General features: G+C 40.8%; 1 protein-coding gene across 4 annotated transcripts in view; it reads right to left on the reverse strand.

The window, feature by feature from the left end:
* LIMCH1 (LIM and calponin homology domains 1) overlaps nt 1-23,665 on the reverse strand; it is a 174,905-nt gene that overhangs the window by 5,872 nt on the left and 145,368 nt on the right. For 3 of the 4 annotated variants that reach the window (XM_058023743.1, XM_058023741.1, XM_058023744.1), the window contains 12 exons: nt 17,710-17,803; nt 15,195-15,361; nt 14,437-14,542; nt 12,166-12,194; nt 11,095-11,178; nt 9,333-9,425; nt 8,259-8,363; nt 6,792-6,928; nt 5,863-5,993; nt 3,935-4,058; nt 2,571-2,657; nt 534-642 (listed from right to left, as the gene is read on the reverse strand). In XM_058023743.1, coding sequence (XP_057879726.1) covers nt 534-642; nt 2,571-2,657; nt 3,935-4,058; nt 5,863-5,993; nt 6,792-6,928; nt 8,259-8,363; nt 9,333-9,425; nt 11,095-11,178; nt 12,166-12,194; nt 14,437-14,542; nt 15,195-15,361; nt 17,710-17,803 — 1,266 coding nt within the window. The remainder of the gene's footprint in view (nt 1-533; nt 643-2,570; nt 2,658-3,934; nt 4,059-5,862; nt 5,994-6,791; nt 6,929-8,258; nt 8,364-9,332; nt 9,426-11,094; nt 11,179-12,165; nt 12,195-14,436; nt 14,543-15,194; nt 15,362-17,709; nt 17,804-23,665) is intronic. The other variant, XM_058023742.1, reaches the window with a different exon arrangement.

A 23,665-nucleotide genomic window follows, 5' to 3' on the forward strand; every position in this document is an offset into this window, starting at 1 on the left:
AATGTCTAAAATCAAAAAAGTCTTCACAAATGTCTAATATCAATTGAGCCAGAGATAATAGAAATGGATACTTTCTGATTTCTCTAGAAAACACTCAAAACAGTCAAGAAATATTTCTGGTAAAAGCTAGAATACACCATTCATTCCATAGTCAAAGCTTTCCAACCATGGGGCAGATCAAAGATGGCTTTGGGACTGACCATGCTTTTGGAAGGGAAAAAAAAACTCGCAAGGTAAATAATGTTATATTTAAAAAACAATGAGCACAATAGAGAAATTATATGATAGTCCCCCCCCCCCCCCCCCCCGAAAGAACAGAAGCTAAATTTGCTTGCTTGATCACAGGTTTTAGTCCAAGTAATGTGTCTGATTGCAAGATAACACATTAGTTGTGTTATTTCCACTTCTTTACAAACATGCTCAGACATAACAACCATGTAAATCCCCTGGTCCTCTCATTTTCAGTTTCACATCTACTCTCTACTTGCTCTGTGCATGACTTGAGGTTTTTCTTAATAAAGCAAGAACCATACCCTGAAGCACTGAATATGGAAATAGAGACCGAGTGTTTCAATAATCATGGCAGCTCCTTTTCCAAGAGGCAGACCACAGGTAGAACAAAGCTTCTTCCCGCTGACAGACCTAGGAGGCAAACATGGCTGTAAGAACACTGCAACTGAGAGAAAAATGTGGCTTCAAGAACACTGCAACTGATGCTAAAATGACAGCATAACTACAGTAGCAACAGACCAGGCACTGGCTGCCTCATTTCAGACTGCGCTGCTGCAGCCACTTAACACTATAACTAGTCAGAGAAAACCTGAAATTGGATCTCCACCTGCAATGCAGAAAATTCTTCAACTTGCACCTTCAGCAGTCCTGAAGGACTGTCTAGACCTCTCTCCTAAATCTGCAGTTGGATGACAGGTGGGTGAAGGTTCAGAGCCCCAGGAACAACTGGTGCCCTTTTTCATAATGGTTTTAATGGCAGTGCAGGGGTCTCATACTTTATGGGTCTCATACTTTTCACTTCTCTCCTGCCTGTCAGCCTGCCAGAACTGATTCTTGGCCTAGTGAGATGAGTCTGAGACCAAAAGGGATCCCCTGTCACTCTGTGTCACCAATGCTTTTTTCAACCAGGAGAAAAACTGTGTGATACTTCATGAGTTTTGAAAAGACAGTTTGATGAAATACTACTCAGATAAGCAAGTTTACAATCTCTTGCTATGAGGTTTTGATGCAGCAACACAATAAGCCACCAACAGATACAGATCTGGACTGCAGCATGACAAAAGAGCCATTTAGGAGAAAAAAAAAAAAAAAAGAGACACAGAGAAAGAGAGACAGAAGCAGCAGAAAAACTCATCACAATTAGAAAACTGCCCTTGCTTCCAGCTATTGAGCCCACCATGTACACAGGCAGTACAGACTTATATGTACAGACTTATACTGTCTTGTTGGTTCATTATCATTATTCCTTTTAGAATAACTTCACTGGGGTCCCCCCCCCGAGCCTTAACCCTTCTGCTTCTATGTTATTTCTGAGTTCACCTTTGTTTTTACTTCTTCTCCACTATCAGAGTTACTACAAGAGCAAATTAAAGTCTTGGGAAATTTTTAATGTTTTAGTTTTCCAATGTTTTAGTGGAAAAATGAATTATATCCCATTTATTGTTTACAAAATGAAGATTTTTTTCAGGAAAAGATAATGCAAAAGATTCTCACATCAGAATATAGCTACTTAATAATATGAAGTAGCTATCACAACTAGCAATCTGTAGCAAGGAAATGATCTGCAATCCCACCAAAACTCCAGCTACAGTTAGAAAAACATAATAAATTGTTCATGTAAAAAATTCCCAATAATTTCACATCAATGCAAGTGATATCAGAGGGAGGGCCTTGCTCTGAAAAGTGAAGAACAATGTAATTTAAAATAAAGAAACTTGCTGTGTTGTGTTATATTAATTTACCCTATATAATAAGCAAACTGATTTTAATATATCCCAAATTATCAGTGATTTAATCAGGCTACATGTATTTAGAGTTGGTACACATAACTCACTGAAAAATGTACAGATTGCTTTGAGAGAATCAAATCTCTAGGAGATTAGCATGACTGTGGGCAAACTAAAATTCAGCAAAAAAGCAAAATGTGTTTCTAGTTTGGAAATGAAAGAAAAAAATTATTTTTAAATCAGTAAGTGCCAATGTCTAGAACAGATCTTACTCCTGAGCAGGTGACTATTCACAATGAAGATATTCTTTGGCTTAAGTGCTCTGAACTCACACTTTGACTGAGGTTTATACTGTCCCATTTCAATTTTATTGAAACTTCAATGATCAAGCAGAGTTCTAGAGCTGCTCTCTGAACTGTGTTATTTGCAAATGTAACAGTACCACTGAAGCTGGCAAAAAATATGGGAGCTACATGTTTATCCCATGGACAGGTATGAATTGCAACACCTAGCAGACTTAACAGTGCATCCACATTATACTAATGTGATTTTCACTTTGGCAGTTCACTAGCAACTACAAGATGTGTCTGGTCTGCAAAATTCCTTATTGACCTTTGGTACCTGTTGGGTGAGTGACTGAGAGCAGCAGGAGAGCAGGGAGATGACGGCCCAGATCGGAAGTTCTCATGATAGCCTCCCCTAAAACACAGCAGAGAAGACATGTTACTACAGGTGAACAACAAATGAAACCAGGTTTTGTATGGAGAAACTCCAGTTAGTGAATTTCAGGACTTTTGGTTCTGAGTCTGCTAGCTGCTGCTCAATCAGGTAACTCACACAATAATCAGCCATGTGGAGACTCCTGCCCACCCCACCAATCTATCACAGCTCCCACCATGATGAGGGAGGGTTAAGCCAAGTCACACCACACCACACCACACCACACCACACCACACCACACCACACCACACCACACCACACCACACCACACTCTCTGCTGGCTCTTTACTGAGTAAAAAGGAAGCTACCAACACAGAAAGGTAGTTTATTTGGTTAATGGTTATTTGCTATCTATGCTACTCTGAAAGAACCTGGTTATCAAAACCATGGTTTTTGTTATCAGAAATCATACGACTGACCCAAACAGTAACTGCTTAAAATGGTTTCTATTAAATAGATTAAATAACAATTTTCTCAAACATACACACAAGCAGTTTATAATGAGGAATAGGTAATCAAACCTCAATCTACATTAGTTTTGACTGGATACAACCTTAATAGAGGTAACAGGTTTTGCAGAAGACTGTGTTCATATATATGCTAATGAAAACAGATGTTCCTTTCTCGTTGCATAGCTTCTTTTTGTAAATACTAGGCAGACAGATTCCTTATTTACCAAAAGAACTGGTGTTACCATTCAGTAAGGCTTACTCAAAAACCACAGGCAAAGTAGCAAGAAAAAACACTTCACCAAAGTTTACAGCAGAAGGCAAATACTACTTTATCTCAATCTTCTTTTAAAAGGCATAATCTTTAAAGTACTAGAAAGTAGCAATCAATACGTGTTTGGAAGATGAGGAATGAAGCTCCTGGATACCATCTTCAAAGAGGCAGATATAACCTGACCTCCCCATCCTCATATTTAGCTACTTATTACCTACAAATATTTGTCTCAGGCAATTAAAACAAATTAAGCATATGAAAAGTTATGCAGATATGTGCAGAAAGAGCTAAGGGGAAAGAAGAGAGAGGCATGCAGGGGGTGTGCTCCCTCCTGAAATGAATAACTGTGGTGCCTGTAATGAGAAATCGAGTAGATAAATGTCAGCAGTCTCTGTGGGAAAGCCAGACATGAAGGGCGTCTTCACACTGCAGGACTCATCAAACCCAACCAACAAAGGATGCTGAGCAGGAGTGTAAGGGAGAACAGAGCGAGCAGGACTTCTCAATCTCTTCAATAACCTTTATGTTCTCACCTCCTTGCTTCCCCTGCAGAGCTTGGTTGCTGTCCCACAGCCTGGCCCAGGAATGGTCTCTGCCGAATGTCCTCCGCACACTGTGGAGATCGCTTTGTCAGCAGCTGCTGATTCCAGGAGACATCTACAGCCAGAGGTGGGGAAAACTCAGCATTTGAGGCAAAATGCTTTGTCAGTATTTATGAACCATCATGGATTGTGGGCACACAACAAAGGAGAGAGATGTACTGCTCCTTAAAACAGACTTCTCAGAAACCCCCACAAAGTCAGAGACAGGTTTTGCTACATCAGAAGACCTCTTTGGAACATCATTCCTCAGCATTACCCTCACATACACATGATCTACCCTGCTGCTGAATGTATTTCTGAAGGGGAAAGGGCAAGGTCAAACAGCCATCCACAAACAGCACTGGGGAAAATAAGGTTGTCGTAATGGAGGAAGCACCAGAGACACCGAAACTTCTGTGGTGCTGGAGGATCCAAACGTCTCAACAGCAGGAGTTAAGGGGATGGTGGTACAGTCACTGCTCTCCATAAACCTACTGATGAACAGTAATTCCTTTGTCATTTTCTTCTGTGCTTCACATGGCTCAGTGACAGCAGCAGCCTCACAGCAAAAAGCAATGACCTGTGAGATGCCCAGGCAGCCAGCCATCCTATCCTTGAGAAACACTGCATTACCTGGACCCTGCAAGATGAATTTTGTGGCTCACAGCTGGAGAAAAGCCTTACCCTGCTGTGTGCCAACCATCTGGTTTAGAGAATGAAAACTTTGCTGGGGCCTATGAAAGGCCTGTTACCTGTTTTGATATCAAGACAATAAACCCACCTGATTATTTAAGGGTTTAAGGAGGGAGCAAGGATGGGATGCTTTAAGAGGCAAGAAAAGAGCTGTCAGAATACTTGCAGAGGACCAAATTGTTGAGAAGAACCCAGGAAAACCTTTAAGCAGGGTTATTGGCAGATATAGTTTAAAATTGTCAAACCTGTTAAGTTTTCTTAATCACTACTACAAATCCCCAAGGCTGTATTGCAGGATAATATATATTCTGCTTGCTTTCTTTCTTTGTGCAACTTTTATCAAAGCACTAAGAATACAATAAAACTGAGACAAGGAAGCCTACTAAGTTTACTATGATGAATTTTCATTTGGAGCAAGTAATACCACTGAAAACTTTTCAATCCATAGACATTTTTTAGAATAATGAATTTTTATGCTGAACTGAAAACAGAAATCTAAAACTTGATTTCAGAATTCACATTCACTTGCTGTCTTTAGTCCTACTTATTTACTTTCCACTGTTCACTTGTATTAGATAGATAATGATGCTAAGTTCATAAATTTGCTGTTTGTTTTTTTTTTTTTTAGGGTGACCCTCATGACAGCAATGCTTTGGGGAAATTCTTTCCTTCAAAAACACCCATACTCGTGGGAGCTAAAAAAATAAATTAACTTTAAATGTCATTAAACATTGCTAATGACAAAATTGAGGCAGGTGTTGCTTTAGGCTTGGCTTGAAAAGGTTACATATCACATGTAGTGATTTTGGCTGGACTGAAATCGACATCAAGAATCTAATTACCTACAAAAACACAAAGTAAGTGTTGGAAATATGCTCTTTGTATCAAGATAAATCCTATACGTTGTAGGCATGTAAGATTATGTAAAAGATAGAAGATAAATTTTTTAACTGATACTGTGAACATGCAGGCCTATAAACGAGATACCTGCTGTCATCTCTGATGGAAACAAGAGGAGTTTAAATTTCACCTTAACATATTTACCTTTGCTAACATAAAATAAATTTTTAGTCTGAGATAATCAACTTTTGAAGATATTTGTGTACTGTTAACTTCCAAAATGCTTTGAGTTAGGTTCCTGCCTGATTTCTATGTGGAGAAGAACACATGCATGGGAAGAGTCTTACTCTCATCCTGAGTCAGAGGCAGGTTCAGCCTGGCAGGTGAGCTGCGCTCCATCCCTGGCATGTGGTGCTCCTGCTCGCTTCCTCCTTTCAGGATACCAGTCCCTGGGTATCCTGAGAGCACCTTATTTCCACTGCAATAAAAATAAGTCACATTGTACAAACAAAGCCAGGAGAAATGTCACCCAGAACATAACGGCTAAAACAGACTTTTGAATACCAGTCTGTTTTTTACAAAAAGGATTTTTGTTATTCTGTCAATTTTGTAATGACAAAGCAATGAAAAAACCTTGATAAATTAACAAGATTGACTCCAAATAGTCCATGTCCTCCTGCTTATCTCAAACTGCCACTTAGATGTGCTGAAGATAATTTTGCATTTGTAGGAAATGGCTTCTTTGACAGAAAAAAAGCTTTAATCCATTTTCTCTATACACTGCTCAGCGTCATCAGATGCCTCTTCTCTTTTGTGAGACCTGTTAATTAGCAGTTGAGCAAAGTCCAGGACTTCAAACACCACCTGGCAAGATTTGGTATGGCATTTCTGAGACAGCCAGGCAATTTCACACAGGTTCTGAGAGAAAACAGCCACTGCTCCTTTAGTCCTTTAGATGGCTTGTGAAATGTGCACAAGACACAGTGCAGTGATGCACACAGATGTCTGAGCTGTCTAAGGTCTGATCTGGTTGCTGTGACAGCCTCTTGGCAAAGGCCATACAAGACAAAGACAACACTTCTGATATGCACAACTAGCACTGTGCACTGCCACACGTGCATTGGTCTGTGGGGCCAGTGAACACTGATCAGGATGTATTGCATGGAGGCCACCAAGTGCTGATGCTCCAGCATCAATTGTGGGCACATATGATATCCCAGAAGCCAAGAGAACACAAAGTTCCACAGGGTTAGAAATGCTTAGGGTTAATACATACCTCCTCTTTTCTTGCCAGAGTTCACTTTCCCTGCTTTTCAGAGGTGACACAGTGTCCTGCTCCCAGAGCAGCTTTTTCTGCTTTGGAACTTCTTTTTGCTTGCCTTCCCCTGGACAGCTGTTTGAATCAGTTGAGTTCTAGAAGACAGATGAAGAGGGAACAAGGAGTCCCCTTTGAATTTGGCATTGGTGCACACATGGGAAAAGTACAGGCTGCCCCTAGACACACTGTGTTGACACATCTTATTATCGAAAAGAACATCTCTCATTTATATAGTAGAGCCACTTGACCCTGATAAGGCTCACTTTGGATTTAATTAAGACTTTACTGAAACAACTGGTTGGACTGAGCTGAGCATGAAATAAATTAGGTACCAATTATGGTGCTAAGGATGGCAAATCAAAATTTCCCATTACATAATCTTTGGCAGAAATCCTTGAATTATTTTGAGAGTCTAGACAGTCTCCCATTGGACTTGTGAGGACTTTGTGAATGACCTCAGCTTGCTGTCACTGCCTGGGAGCAAAGCATTACTCACATGCACTGGGCATCCTCAGAGGCAACACAGTACTACTTCCAAAGTGCTAAGGAGTGGTTCATACCTGACTTGTGGAGCTTAAAGAAGCAATGGCATGAGATCCTTTGCTTCTGGGTACAGGCAGTGCCCTGACTGTGGCATAAGCAGCTCCACCAAGGAAGTTACTGCTACACAGCCATGTGGAAAATTGGCCATGGCTGAGGCCTTTGCACAGGGATGAGTGAGAACAGGGGGGCAGGAAGAGTGAAAGGAGAATCAATTGATACAGTACTCCTAATCCTGAAATTCAATGGAAAAAGGCAGATGACTGGATGCTGGTGCCTTAGGCAAGAGAAAATTACATCTGTGAATCCCACATTTACTTGACTGTGATTTCACCTGGGGCGTCATTCCCTGATCTCTGCCAACACTAACTTAATCAGATGCTAGATGCATTAAATTATACATTTTTGCTGCATGAGTGAAAACAAACAAACAAACATAGAGAGTAAACATTCCTCTGTTTTGCTGCTTTCTAGGAGGGATGATGGGAGAGAAAAGGAGGAAAACTGGGGAGGTAGGATTCAGTCTCATCTGAGATTATATATAAGCACTATTTTACACTCAAGATTTTGTATTCAGGGAAACCACCTAAGATTTTGTTGGCTTTGGAAGATAATTAAAATTCTACAGCACTGTTTAAGGGACAGAGCATCTGCAGACAGAGAGTATTCTCTGCTCTAGTTTAAAATGGGATGATAGCAGTTTGCTTGGGAATACTGCTATCCCAGTGAAAATCTGTAAGTTACAGCACTCTGAGGCACCCCCAGTTAGAGATGGGACCCAGGGCTCTTCCTGCTCCCAGACTTTGACAGCCTTTAGCTAAGCATTAAACTTTGCACTAAAGATGGATTACTCTTCAGTGCCTTACTACTCCATGAGAAACTCACCACTGTCTTGCTTCCTTCAGTGGTAGAGGAAGAAGAGGAGAGGAGCTCAGCAGAGTTTGAAGAAACAATGAATGGAACTACAGTATCCTCAATTATCTTTCGTTCCTGAAGAAAGAGGATCAGGAGAGAGTGGGGGTTAAAAATACAGAATGTAAACTGTGAAGTTATGAAACACATAAGAAAAATAAGATTTGGCTATGTACCAAATTTAGATGGCTAGATAAGGACTTGTGGTACTGAGAATAATGGTAACACCTCGATTTTTAATTTGCTTCGAGGTTTTGCACTTCCATTCCTTTTACCACTGAGATGGAATTTCCAAAACAGGAAAGAATATTTCACTTGCATGGAATAACTGTTTCACAGAGCAAAATATATTAAGTTTAATATAAAAGTATGAAATTACCCTTGGTACATGCGAAACATTCTGAAAGTTGAAAAAAAATTCTTGTTTAGACCACAAGTATATCCCTCAAGCACAGATGAGAAACCATCCATTTACATAATGCATAGACAAACTTATAAACCTTTCCCAGTTTCCTTCAATAATGACCTACATACCACAGAAGAAAACCACTATCTTCTAGATTGTTAATATTCCACAACTGCAAGCTTTGAACATCTCCTGTGGATTTATTTTTTTTTAAGGACAGTTACAAAATTCCTCCATGATCAGACCCAAGGCAGACAATTTCACCTGGAGTTCTACCAAGTCTAGGCACCAAGTACATGCCAAAATACACAGGGCTCTGGCCCTGCAGGGAAGTCTGAGCGTGCCCAGACACAGCTGTACTGACTCACCCTGACTTGCACAGGAATTAAACACCTCCACCTACGCGGAGGTGCTGAGGATACTTGTCCAAATATTTAAATATTTTTCCTCAACATCTATTGGCAGTGTTTAAGAGAAACAGTCCTCCTCAAAATTCAGCCTTGAAGAGGATTTTCATTAATTAATCTAGGTATGGGATGATTTTTTTTGTTGTTTTTGTACCCATAAGTGGGTGCATTTAAATACACACACACACAAAAAAAAAAGCCCCACAAAACAACCTCCTCTATTGAGCCTTGTACCTCCTCATAGTATCTACGCTCCTCCTCTTCAACTTCTCTCTGGGCCTTTTCCCATTCCTCTTTCAGCTTGTACTGCTCCTTCTGATACTTCTCCTGTACACGGACACAAATGCAGGTAAATTCAGAGCACTCAGTATTAAGAACAAATTCTGTAGTATCCCCACAGTAAAAATGAATTTGCTAAGAGTGGTTTAATCAGAAATAGGATTAAATAAAAGGATATTAAGGATAAAAGGATAAAAATTGGAAACCTCCATGGGTGTCAAAAAAAAAAGCTTCTTTTTCACTTTGCCCATTTTTTTCCAGGACATACATTTAACACCTTCAAACTTCAAGGAACTTTTGACACATTAGAAGTAGTTTAATTTCTTAGAATTCTAAAAATCTTTGGTTGGAAATTAAGTTTATGCTCAAAAATATTAATAATTTCTTGTTTATCTTACTGTATTAAGTTTCAAAAATGTTTCACAGACCCTGAAACACTGAGACAATGGTTGTATATTAAAAACTTCAGCAAAGTAGCATATAAATAAGCAGGCTTTGCAGATACCAGTACTAATTTAAGAGATATGCCATTAACTCTAATTTAAGAGATATGCCAACACAATTTAATGAATGATGAATAACTATGCAAATTTAAGAGATAAAGGGTGTGCAAAGCTTTGAAGAGAGTAAGATTATAATTAGTTAAATAGCTTATTTTCTTCCTTGAAGGCATGATTTCTTAAGAATTGTTTTCACAGAGTTTTGCGCAAAAAATTATCTCAAAGAGGTGTTTAAAATTGTTTGCCAGAGCTGGTTTGAATATGGAGAGGAATGGTGACTTCCACTTCCCTCTTACACCAGCTCCAACATCTGTTCAGATTGGTAACCACATCTGCCTATTCCAGAAAATAAACATTTACTATTGAGAGAGTACCCCCATGTGCCAGAAAAATTATTATAAAAATTTTACACTAGTTTAAGAGGCACAAAATTAGACTATCTCAAGAAAGCATAGAGATACACAAGTCCTACTTAAAGGATTGAAAGACCCCATTTTCATATTCTCCCTCCCTGGACAGCTGTTTGCTCTTCTGTTACATGCAACAAAGATGTGATTTCTTTGGGATCAAAGCTAGTCACAGTTTCAAAAGCCACTCCTGACTGACTGGGAGATTCAGGTTCTCATGTCCACTGCATTTCTTTCCACTAGGACACAAACCTAGAAATTTTAGAGTTTACTGTACCACTAGGCAAAACTAATGGCTGTTTTGAAGATATTTCCCTCTCTTGCAAAACCCCCTCAAACCCAAGTCCTTTCATGTCCAAATTTAGCTTGGTATTTTCCAAGAAGAACCTGTGAACAAAGCAGAATCCTATGAAAAGCTATTAAGACCATAATTTTAAATAAGAGTTAAAAAGAAAGCATCAGGATTAGGAAATTGTCAGTCTTGACAAAGAGGCTCCAAGAAATTAAGAGTTTTGCAGTCTGTGTTCAGTATAATTTAAATATAATTGAGGACCAACACATTCAGTTTAGCTGTGCACTGGATTGCAGGACCAAGTCCTTTTGGTCTTTCCATGAAGTGGGTAAGGGAGACATGAGAGTGCCTAAACCACACAGAACGTTTGTGTGAGTGTGTGTGTGTGTGTGCTCATTTATCACTCTACTGCCACAGAATTTGCTCAAGCATGCACAGAGGATGTGGAAAACACAAAATGCTCAACTTTTGTCCAAAGGGACAATGCAACAGTGGAAGATACACAGTTTCTTCCCTACCTGAAGCAAGCGTTCTTGCTCGTGCTGCCACCTTTCCTGGCGCTTGCGCTCTTCTTCTGGATCCCAGGACCAAAAATTGAAATGCTTAAGTGAAGGAAAACCAAGCTATTAGACTGTGACACTGCACTTCACATGGCTACCAGAGAAAACTGCACTGGGCCTGATTAAACCCTGCCAATGATGTGACAGTGGGAAATTGGGAACTAGATAAGGGTTCTCTCAGGTAGCAGACAATATTCTTAGCTTCAGTGACACTTGGGATTGCCCATTAGTAGCCACATGATAAAAAATCATTTGGTTTGCAAAGAAAGTCTTGGGAAATTTCAACTGAAGGGAGGAAAAACGTCTTAAAGCAAGCTCTAAGCATCACTGAACAGAGTCACCTCCAGGGACTCAAATTTAAAGAACGCATATATTTTGCTTCTCTATAATCTTCTTTACAACATGAAATGCAATTTTAGGTTGCAAAAAATATCCTCTCATTTTATGTCTGCCAGCAAAACAGCCTATAGCCTTGCTTTGAATTTTTATTCATAATTAAATAAATCCTCAGGCTTCACTAAGGATCCTATCACATAATATACTTAAAATCTTTGTAATCAAGGGCAACTTTAGATACTTCCTGTCATACCCCTTTCCACTATAAGCAGTATTTGAATCTCATAGGAAGAGATTACATCTATTTCTATATGGCAAACAGAATGTGAAATACTGTGTACTTCAGAGTAGCATTTTTTGTGTGTTGGGTTTTTTTGTTTCATTGAGGAAACAGTACAATTGTGAAGTTCTTTCATTTCTATGCATTAAAATGCAATGGATAATTTAGAATTACATCTTATTTAGAGATTCTGAAGCTTTAGTGGCTCCAGCAACCAAATATTGTATAGCTAGCTCCAGATGAATTCCAGATTCAGACAATGCCTTGATTTGGGTTGTACTTTTCTTCTTACATGTCCATGAGAAAAAGTTCTCATTCTGATTTAGGGATGTTACAAGAGAGTTTGCATAAAAAAATAATTTCTGCTAAACACAAATCACTAAACCAAATAATAATGCAAAAAAGGTACTCACATTTGATTTATCACCAGTATCAGAATCAGCTATTAAAAAAAAAAACAGAACAAGGAAAGATTAAATTTAGCATAGCAAAATTTCCTCAGCCTGTAAATAAATCTACATTATATCTGTATGTTAGTTTCCTATTTACTCCCACAACCAAATGCAAGGACTAATTGCAAGCGAATAAATCAGAAAACCAGATTATACCCATCACCAACAAAACTATTTTCTATCTGGGTTTAAAGGAGCACAATAACTAATATCAGGTTCTACTCTACCACTAGCTAATGCCATCTACTTCTGACCACAAATGTTAGCAGTGTTCAGACATTGAATCTTACCTACCTTGATCTACTTTTCCCTTCATGATTCAGTGCAAGGAAGGAAAAAGTATAGCAATGCTAAAAGGATGGGACTACACTACTCAAGAGCCACAGTTACGAAGAGAACCATTGCCATTTTCTATCCAAATGTCTTTGAAAATTAGACTGATTAAAAGAAATTAAGACAAAGGTATTTATAGGCAAGGGATTTCTTTTGGGTGTCTGAAACCAGAGCATCGCAACAACGTGCAACCCAACAGCTCTTTGTCAACTGTGCAGCAGGGATAGATATTTTCTACGAAAGCGAGAGGTAGAACAGGTGGTGATGAGCTTTCAGCCCAGCCCGTGTCTGAAGACACCTGTGGCTGGAGAGCCGAAGGGCTGGAGCTGCTCCCAGCTCCGGGTTTACCTGACTGCGAGAAAAACTGCGAGCGCCGCCAGTGGTTGCGGACCCTTAGCGGAACCAGGGCCCCGCGGGGCGGCTCTGCGGGCGAGGGCACGGAGACAAAAGAGAAACAGCGCGGTGAAAAGGTGAGGACACACTCTCAGACCCGAGCCTCCTTGGCCACGAGAGGGATTTGTCTACAGTTGCCTTGGGCCACGGCAGCTAATTCACTATGGACCTGAAGATCACACGGACTGTGGGTATTTAAATACGACTTTTGCATCATGGCGCCTGAACATACGTGAGAGCTGATGCAAGGGCAGCCACCCTTTTGAGCCTTTGCATGGCGCTTGCATCCATTCCTATTGCAGATACAGGTTTTAATGCATTTTGTGAGCCTTTCAGTGCTCCATTTGCTGTGAACACTAGAGTGCAGCCAAGTGTTTCAGCACCAGTCAGAAAACTGACAAGGCAAGAGACCTACAACCTTTTACTTGCTATTTGGTTTGATTTGCTTAACATAAAATGATATTGGTCTCAAAGTCTGCTTGGGTAGCACCTACCCACTAGAAACATGTGAGAATTCCATTCCTTTTCAGACAATCACAGAGTGGTTTGGGTTGGAACGAACCTTAAAGATCATCTAGTTTCAATTCCCCCTATCACAGGCTGGGACAGTTTCCACTGGATCAGATTGCTCAAAGCTTCATCCAGACTAGCTCTGAAGGCTTCCAAGGGATGGGGCAGCTACAACTTCTCTGTGCAACTCATCATAAAGAATTTCTTCCTAATACCTAATCTAAATCTACCCTCTTTCAGGTTAAAGTTTTTATTCCTTGTCCTATCACTATATGGCTTTGCAAAAAGTCCCTCTTCAGTTTTTTCAAAGTGAATCACCTTCAGTAGTTTTAACCTTGAAAACATTAGGCTAATCCATATATTACCTATATATTAACAATCTAGGAAGTTCTTATGGGGAAAAAACCCTCAGTTGATTTTTCTCTTTTTCTTCCACAATACCTACACATATGCATATTTAAAATAAATATAAAATCAAACTACTAAACATTATCAGTCTGAAGCAAAAATTTGTCATGAAGGCAAGCAAAAGGTTCTGCATTGCAAGAACTTGTGTTGGGCAGTGGTCAAATTCAAGGATGTGGTCAGATATATGTATTGTTCATCTATAAAGAGGAGCTCCACAAGAGCAGCTGAGTGCAAAATTTTTCTCCATAAAATTTTATTGTGAGATAAAGCCAATTGCTAAGTCATTATCATCTGTGAGCAGCAGTATGTAATACTCATTGACATAATACAGCCTTTAGTGCTAGGCCAGGTAAATGCAAGACAGAGATCTCTCTCTGCTGTGTCAACTTTCTGCTGTTGTGTTTAAGAGGAATAGCCAGAAGAATCCTTTTCATCACAGAAGCCACACTACCAATATCAGTCAATGAAACTAGAAAATTACTGTTTTAGCTCCAAAACCCTTCCAAGTCATTAGGCACCTCTCCCTGAACACCACATGCCCATATTCAGCTGCTGTCTGGCTGAGTTTTCCAAATGCTTTTTGCTCACCTTGTAGAGCAGAGTTATGCAGAGTAACTTGGCTGGTTTCAGGTAGTTTCTTTAAAAATGGCAGCACTAGACTCCCCTTTTCTTCCAGGGCTTTTGCTTTAGTCACCTGTTCAGACATTTGGGAGCAGAAAACAGCATTAAAAAAGCAACAGGTTCCATCAAATGTCAGCTTAAACCCTTTCTACTTATTTTCTGAAACAACATTATCAAAGATGAAGCCTCTATCTCCAGAATGACAACAGGGAGTTGCAGTATTGAAGTCCTGTAAGTAACGGGTAGCTGTTTCCTGTTGACATTCCCACTGCCCTGGTCCTCTGACACCATCTGACTAACCAACACCTAACTTACCTGAAAGAGCAGCATGGTGACAGCTGCTTGTACCTCTGCCACCACAGGCACCTGTTCAGCACTTCAAGAGGACTAAGAGCATAAGCTCCACTGTCTGCACCACCTGGATACTCTGCCCTCCCAACAGGTGGGGGACTGGGGTTTGTAAGTTAAGTTCTCATTTCCAGTCCCATCAGTTAACAGGTTCAAACACTACAAGCAGACACTGTGGAGTTCCTTTCGAGGAGGAGCTCTGATGACTACATGATTTGGCAGCTGAAACCATCCTTCAAGGTCATGTTTTGAATGAACTCCTGAAGTGACATTTTATGGAGAAAAATACCAATTTGCACAATAAGCATTTTTGTGTAAGACATTTTTCTTTCTTTTTTCTTTTTTTCCCACTCCCTCTTTTTCTTGCCTGTACATACCTCCTGTGTAGGAGGGACCTCTGCTTCCTTCTGCTGCTCTATTTCAGCTTTCTTCACATCTTTCTTGCTTGAAGCAGTTTCCTCTGAAGGGACAGGACTGGGAAGAAATTCTAGACTTTTCACAACAGGGCTGGAACAAGCTGCAGTTGACTTGAATTGCTTTTGATCTAAACCAAATCCACACATATAAGAGATAATGTTGCAAGGTTAAGATACTTTTTCAAATAAAACATGCCTATTTCCTACAATCCAATTTCTTACTGGATGTATTGTAAGCCCATTTACTGGATGTTTTGAAAAAATAAACTTTTTTCTTCAACACGGGAAAAAGTAATCTCTCAGAGAAAACAAGACTGAAAGAATGAAATTCACCTATTAAAATTATGTGCTTACACTTGACTTGGACATCATGGGACACCCTTCATGGTCAACAAAACCAGAAAGTCCTCTGGAAAGAGTCACACAAACTTTTATTTCAGGCACTCCTCTGGTTGAGATGAGCTGTAACCCACAATTGGCCTACTGAGCTAAGATTTCTTGACTGAAGTTATGTGATGAATCCTACCCTAGGATGTTACAGAGATAAGCAACTATATGACCTGGCGTCACTGTCAGCACCGGAGGATATTTCAGCTTGCCTATTTTCACAAAACCTACCACTTCCACTGACAATCAGTTAAGCATCAGACAACAAACAAACTCCTAACAGGCAGCCTTGAACTGGAATAACCTAATTGTCATCTAATTCTTAAAGAAACCCAGCAAGCTGATGCTGGTTTCTGGGAGAAGAGCCTAGAAGCACACAGGTGTACAGCTGTGACAGCTGGACTGCTGAGAGCTGATACCACCACTGGAAGCAGAGCAGTCACCAGCATCTCAGGCACTGAAAAAGCACCCAGACATCTCTCCAACCTCCTCAAGGAGAAACTTCAAATCCTGTCCCCTTTCCAACCACAGCAGCACTGGCAGCTTCTGAATACCTCTTTGACAGGCTGGGAGAGTAGGCTAAGAAAGAGATGCAGCTCACAATCCACTAAGAATGTGGACACACACAGCAGAGCCAAGAGCTGCTGCTGCTGCCAAGGCAGATGCACCCTCCTCTGGAGCCCTCCTCCCACCATTAGAGGCAGAGGGGCCACAGCATGGAAGTGTTTGGCTTGTTCTGAACAGCAGAGGAGGTTGTTTACAAGAAGTTCACACAGTTTGGACCCCACCCATCCCTCCAAAGCAGACATAATGAAAACTCCATGTTACTTTATCATTTTGATTTTTGCAATGCTATGTCAGTTTCCCTTGCTAGACAATATTAAAATTTGCTGTCAGTACTTAAGGTTTAGCATTTCTGGCAGCTGGGGAGCTGAAGCCAAGATGGCTTTGTGATTTGTAGACAGCACCAGCTCATCACTGTTGACTTTTAGAAGAGAATTTGGTCATTTCATTACAAGATTGCACCTTCTACATTACCTGCCAGATGCAATTGAAATTTGTTAAACTATGTACTTTGGCATCTAGGAGCCAAAGTAATTAAGGCAGCTAATGAGCCCTTGCTAACAGCCCATGTGCTTCTAATCTTTGGGGAATGGTACCTCACTGATGTTTGAGGGCAAAGCTCAATTGTTTAAGTCACATTTATCCCCAACAAATAGGAGCATTATTTTTACATACCAAGTGCATCCGGAGATCTCATTTAAACAGCTGCTTGACATAGTACTTTTTACTTACCTATACCAAGCTACACTTTAATAGACATATTTTAAAAAATGACCAATAAAAAAATACCATGAACTTAGTATAATAGTATACAGCAAATAAAGTGCCTACTCAAAGAAAATGTTTCAGAAACACACTTTTGAGGAAAACAGCTTAAAATTCTACCAGCAAATTCCTTTCCTCAGATTAGGAATCATGCATAAAGGCTTTAAGGCAGAAAATTAGAGGTCTGCACAATAGTGTCCATTTAAAGCCCCTATGGGGACTGAAGTGCCTCTTCTTACTCTTTCTCCCATTCCTTCATGTCTTGGGGGAAAAAATGTGTCAAATACGAACTATTACTGACTGGTATCTTCTGCCCTTATTGCTTTCTGGTTACAGCAGGCTGTGGCACTGGCTTTTCAGGTGCACAGATGACCAAGTGGACAACTCCGGCGTATAACTTCAACCACAGAATGACAGAATAGCCCAGGCTGGAAAGGACCTCAACAGACCATCTAGTCCCAGCTTTTGTGGGAAAGGGAGCCTAGAGGAGATTCTTTAGCACCCTGTCCAGCTGCACCTGAAAAAACACCTGCCACAGGGGCTCTAACACATCCCTTGGGAGGCTGCTACAGTGAATGACTGTGCTGACAGCATACAGTTGCATTTTGTGTCAAGACTACTGATATTTGTAGCATTTTCTAATGAGCCCTGTTGGTGCTGCTGGCGATGCTCCTAGCAGATTCCTGCCAAAAGGTGGGCTTCAACCTGGGCCCATAAGTGAGGAAGGGCAAGGGCAGGGTGAGGGCAGCAGCACACCCACCTGGGGACGGGCACTCCGGGCAGGCAGGTGTCACACTGCTGGGGCTGGGCTCGGCTTGCAGGCTGTCAGCTCCATCCAGTTCCACTGGGGAGGCCTGGAGAGAGGAACACAGCATGAAGTGAGTACAGTGGAAATAAAAGCATGTGCCTGTTCCTCAAGGCAGTGCTTGCTGCTCCTTTGTGGTGTGTTCGAACCACTTCAGTGTGGAGCTCAGCAGGGCGCTGGGGAAAATGTTTCAGAGCAATATGTGCCCGTTCTGGTACTGAATGGCTGTGCTTTAATCTCCTTTTCAAATTCCTCATCACCAGCCATTAATGTGGTTGGTTTGGAATAGCTCTACAAGCTTTTAAAACTGTAGGATATCTTGGATTGTGTTAGCTGGAGATAAGCACACATTTCACCCCTAGCTTCCCCTTCCAGAATTACATACAAATGTTTGCATTAGTGAACAGATAGCACACACCAGGGTTTGGAAAGTGGCAAAGTAATGAAATACTTCCTTTATTTCACGGTTGTCTAAACAATCTGTTATCTGAAGGGAAAAGCCAGAGTTTGTATTAAAGGTAATGAAATACTTGAAACACTATTAAGAGAGGACTGAAAAAATATGGTGAGACCATATCAAGCCAATAATTCAAACGCCTTTGAAAAGCAAGCTTCCTGACCTGGACAGGGCTGTTGCAGAGTTAAAACTACACTGTCAAAACAAGGGTAACACTTCAGCTGATCTATTCAGCAGCTTCCACCATATGTCTGCTTTTCCAGAAGGCAAATAAAGAAAAATCTGCAGCAGAGATATCGGCCACTGCCGATAGCTTGTGCTTCTAATGCATCCAAGATCTAGAAAATGGCAGATTCAATGGAGGAAAACAACAAATGCAGACTAATTTTTGAAATAAAAAGTGACATATTTCAGAAATGGCCTATTGTATACTCTCTTTCCTGTCCTCCTCCCACTTCTCCATCTTCTTAAGAGCTGCAAAGGAGGAAATCTGATCAAGTTTCCTCTTTTCTGCAGGCAAGAATCAACCCTCACCTTATGTATGGATCCAGTTTCCTACCCCTGCAGGCCCTCATGAGCCAGCCTATGGCCCCTTATCTGAACATGCCCCATGAAAAACAGGCCTGGGCTCTCACAGCTCCATAATTGGAGACATCTGCTGGCAATGCCAGCAGGATGTCAACACCTGTGGACACACCACAAAGCTCCAGGGAACTTTACTGCTGGCAAAGCTTGTGAATCCCTGCCTTGTCTCCTCTCTGGAGGGAGACACACTCCCAAGAGGGGCAGGAACAGGTCTAGGAAGATGCCCTGCAAGAAAAAGGTGCAGCTGGTGTGGGGCCATGGGCAGGGCCAGTGACCAGGCAAGCCCAGCAGGCAACCAGCAGTGCTGGGAACAAGAGCAGGGTCCTGCAGCTCAAGGGCTGTGCTGCCACCTCTCAGCAGGACAGGCACCAGATCACAGCCACGAGCCTCTAGAGATGGCAGCACCTGCTGGGGCTGGCTGCCTGCCATCCTCCTCACTGCCACCGCCTTCCAGGGCACCCTCAGCCCTGCCACCCCCAGCCTCTGCCCCAGGCAAGACATGGAGACACATCTCCACCTGCCTAAAAGCAGTTCTTTAACTGGACGGGGCAGAAAGTGAAACACAGTCTCCAAAAAGGTAACATGGAAAGTTTCAGGACTTCCTTCCTACCATGTCCACCTGTGAATGCATCTCTAGCAAAAGGGAGGAAAGCACAGACCTCTCTCTCCATGTCTCACATACTCCCAGGTCACTGGAAATGAGGCACAGGCTAAAACACAGCCCCAGAGAAATGCTGCAAAGACTGCAAGTGCCATGCCCAGATGTTTATCTCTTGCCACTTAGTTGCTCATTTCTGTCATTTAACCCACCTCTCTATCCCCCAGTCCTTCTGGATGCCAGCCTGGTGTGTCACTGAGAGTTTTCATTGCAAAAGCCCCAGAAGAATTCTACTGCAACTAAAGAAAATTTCCCCTTCAGCCTCAGTTCTGGCTCCTGATGCAACAGTGGCCAGGGAAGAAGCTACAGGAAATCCTTGCCAACCTTGCTTAAAGCAGAAATAGGTATTTCTTTTCTGCATGAGGACAGGCTAGCCAGATAGGTTGTGCCATATCTGGACTCAGAAGTTTTCAAGATTTGAAAGATCAAACCCTTAGCAACCTGTTCTGGTCTGATCCTGTTCTGAGCAGCAGACTCAGCTAGAGACCTACAACCTGAATTATGTCATTCTACAACATACAAAACTCTGTTAAACCTAAACAAATGGCTATCATTGAGAGCTCAGGATTTGCCCTAAACAAGGTAGTTTTCACATGGAAAAGCAAGAGGCTCCACACTCATTGGTCCAAACCATAAGCCTCCCAAAGAAATTGTTGTAGATTTCAATTATTAGTATTTAGATTGATAATATTTTTGGTAAAAGAGTGGAATTCACCCTTCACTCTCAAACAGGAACTGTCCAAATTTAAAAATTACAATAAATAAGTACATTCAACTTTAATTTCTATGTCAGAGGCTTTAAAGCTATAAACTGTCATCTTCCCAGAGCCAATACAAAAGTGTTAAACTACCAAAAAAGCCAATTGCTGATGTCAGCTGCTGCTGGAGAAAGAGCACAGCCACAATGGCCTCTCAGAGGGGCTAAAAATTCACTGGTGCTCAGTGAATGCTGCAGTGATGCATGATGCACAGACACAATGCACCTGTGTCACCTCTGAGCCTGGAGTTACCTCAGGAACCCCAACACGGTGCTGGTGCTGTTGTGCAGCTGTCCTGCACAAGCACAATAACTAAACCTGCCCATAACCTATATCCAGGAGGTTGAATCAGGTACAGACATAAATGTTATTTATAGAAAAAAGAGCTACTGCTTGCTGCAGGAAAACTGACTTTCCAATGGCATGCTGCAGAAGTTCTGTTCCTGCTCACGAGACTTGACTTTTTCTCCTCCCTCTGCTGAGCAATTAAATAGTAGTGACATACAGCTAAAAATATAAAACTGATTAATAACTAATTTATAAAAAAATTAAGTCAACTTCACTTGGGAACTCTCTTATTTCCACTAAATTTAATTCTATTTATAACACCAAATTAATGTAGTATTATCTAGTATTTTATCCGCAGGCATACGATACACTTAAGAAAATTCTTGTGCTGATACAATTGATAAAATCTCTTTTTTACCACAGCCTATCGTGCTTCACATTTCATAAATATTTGTAATCAAATGATGATGTTATCGCTGAACACAAAAAATAGGTGTACAAATATTTCATTACACCTAGGAGGACTGTATTTTGACTAAAAACTCAGTAACCTAGTGAGTGACATTTCTGAGGTGTTTCAGTTCTGTGTGGCGCTCTCATGCCTTGGGATGAAGGACTGATGCAGCCTCTCAGCACCCTTCTGTCATTTGTGTTTGTGTGGGCAGAGGTCTCTTTCTGCAGGGCAACAGAGCCATTCCAAACACAGGCTCTGCTGAGAGGGAAGGTCACACAACACCACCACAGGCAATGAAGCCGTCAAGAGGAGTAAGGAAAACCTCAGTGCATGGGGGCTCTGATTATCCCTGCCCACACATCAGCCTGGTGTTGAGACTGTCCTATTAAAACTTCTACATCCTGAAAAAGGCTGACTACTTGGATCTACTTGGACGGGTGCTTTTATTATCCCATGCAATCTGGATGCCCAGGAGTTAAAGTAAGCTTCCCCACTTATGACTTAGCCTTCATTCATGATGGAAAGTTAAATACTGTGATGGCAGCTGTGGTTATGAGCACATCAGTACAGAGGACAAAGCAACACCTGTGTTCTGCTAAACAAACTATCCACCTAACAAAGACACAAGCACAAACATATAGCGTTACCAACACCTATTAGGCATGAAAATAAATTAGTTCGGTTTGTGAGAGACAGGATTTTAATCACATAAACTAGGGTATCAGTCCAAGGATTTCTTTGATTAAGATTATGCAAGCCAGAAATGGCCATATTGACTACTGCTGTGGCAGAACTTTACACCCTTAATAAAACCCTAAAAATACAATAACCAGAAATACCTAGCACACAAAGTATCACAACTTCTACAATAATACAAACTCCAAAGGAAGTTACAGTAGAACTTTATTAATTCTTCTTGTAAATTAAATTGAAACATAGCTCAGTTAACACTGCTTGCACACAAAATCATGTGAAATATTGTTATTGTATTTTATATGAAAGCATGACAAAACAAGCTGTCTAGAACCAATGAGAATGCAGAGATATCAGACAGAATCAGGTTAAAACTACAATTGAAATTCTGTAAAACCATTCAGGAATGAAATTGCTTGCAACATCAATAGCCACATGTAGAAATTGTCTGACAAATCACAAAACTTCTGTGATTTGAATTCTACACATATTATGACTTCAAAATTTTCGTACAAAGATTTCCTCATCAAAATTAATGTTGGCAGCTGATGTGAGTGGAAATGATGGCACAACCTTGGCTGCCACAGCTTAGTTTCTTGCATGCTATGCCAGATATAGTACTACAGCCAAAACACTGCTTCAACAGGTTAAGTCATCTGCCAGCTACATAATGCTATATTCAGGCCAGCTATTTACAACAAAAGATCAGAGTAATCAGTAACTGACAGAGAAGCCTTGAAAATGTTGCAAGAAAGTATACAGTATTCCTGATAGTCATTAGAGCTATTACTGTTCAATTGGGGTGTAAAATCAGCTTCTTTCACTTCTGACAGATAATGAAAAGTACATGGCTGTCTGAAGGACAGGAGACAGGCAGGTTATGCTCATAACCAAAAGCTGAGCAGAGTTCCCTTCTAGCTGCTTTGATGCTTTGCTGCTTGCACTTCTCATCCTACACCTTTTTCCCTTCAGGTAGTCCAGCCCTCCATGCAACTTTTCATGTGTGGTTCAAGGCAAAGCTGTCAATCTGGAAGACAGGCTTACCCTACGAGTGTATCTCATAATGAATCAAAGAACAAAGACTTGTCTTACCGGATATGTACAAACCAGGATTTCAGCCCTGCTCTCCTGTAGCTTGGCCAACAGTCCTCAACCACAAGAAAGCTTATACTTTAATCTCAGTTCAATCAGTGAATTTTTCAACATGAAGGAGAGTGTTACTTGGATATGGAAAACAAATGCATTTTGTGCCAAGCGTGCAGTGAGTACAAATGGACAAGTTTAAGCTAGCTATAGAAAAAATAAAAGAAAGCTGTCTCTCCCCACCACCACCACTTCACCCTGATCTTTTTTAGGTTGTTGCCTATATTTATTTTTTTGGTTGATCAGAGCAAAGTTATAGTTAGAGCTATAGGAAGCCAATAATTTCTATGTGCTTGCATAAAGATTGGTTAAAATAAAGTGATGTTACTTACTTACTGACAAATTGATTCCTCTACATTAAAATCTGCACAAACACCATTCTAAAACAAAATATTTACTTTGCCAACTTTTGATTCAAAGAGCTAGTGGTCACAACTTCTCAGCACTCATAGTGTGTGCCACTATTCTGTAAAATGGGAAAAAAACACAGCCTAAATGGCTGACAGGTAGGACCAGTATGAGGAGATAATTTTCACATTATTGCTGATATTGCCACTGATTGATCAGTCTTTGGGCTTGTGCCCCAGTTTTTCCAACTGCATTGAGAGGTATAGGTAGGTAACTACCACCCCTCTTAGCACCACATTGCTCCACAAACACCAGTGGGATATTTTCCTCCTGTTTGTAGGTCAAGTTTATCCTTTTTTAGACTTTAATCATAGGCAAAATTCCATAAGCTACTTTAAGCAAAGGTCTCTTGTAAAATCACTTATACACTACCTATACTCTACCTAATACTCTACCTATACTCTAGAGATGTAAGTATATTTTTTGATAATATTTTTCTTTACTGTCCTGCTCACCTGCTGCAGGTT

Source organism: Melospiza georgiana, chromosome 5, assembly GCF_028018845.1.
Source record: "Melospiza georgiana isolate bMelGeo1 chromosome 5, bMelGeo1.pri, whole genome shotgun sequence".
NCBI lineage: Eukaryota > Metazoa > Chordata > Aves > Passeriformes > Passerellidae > Melospiza > Melospiza georgiana.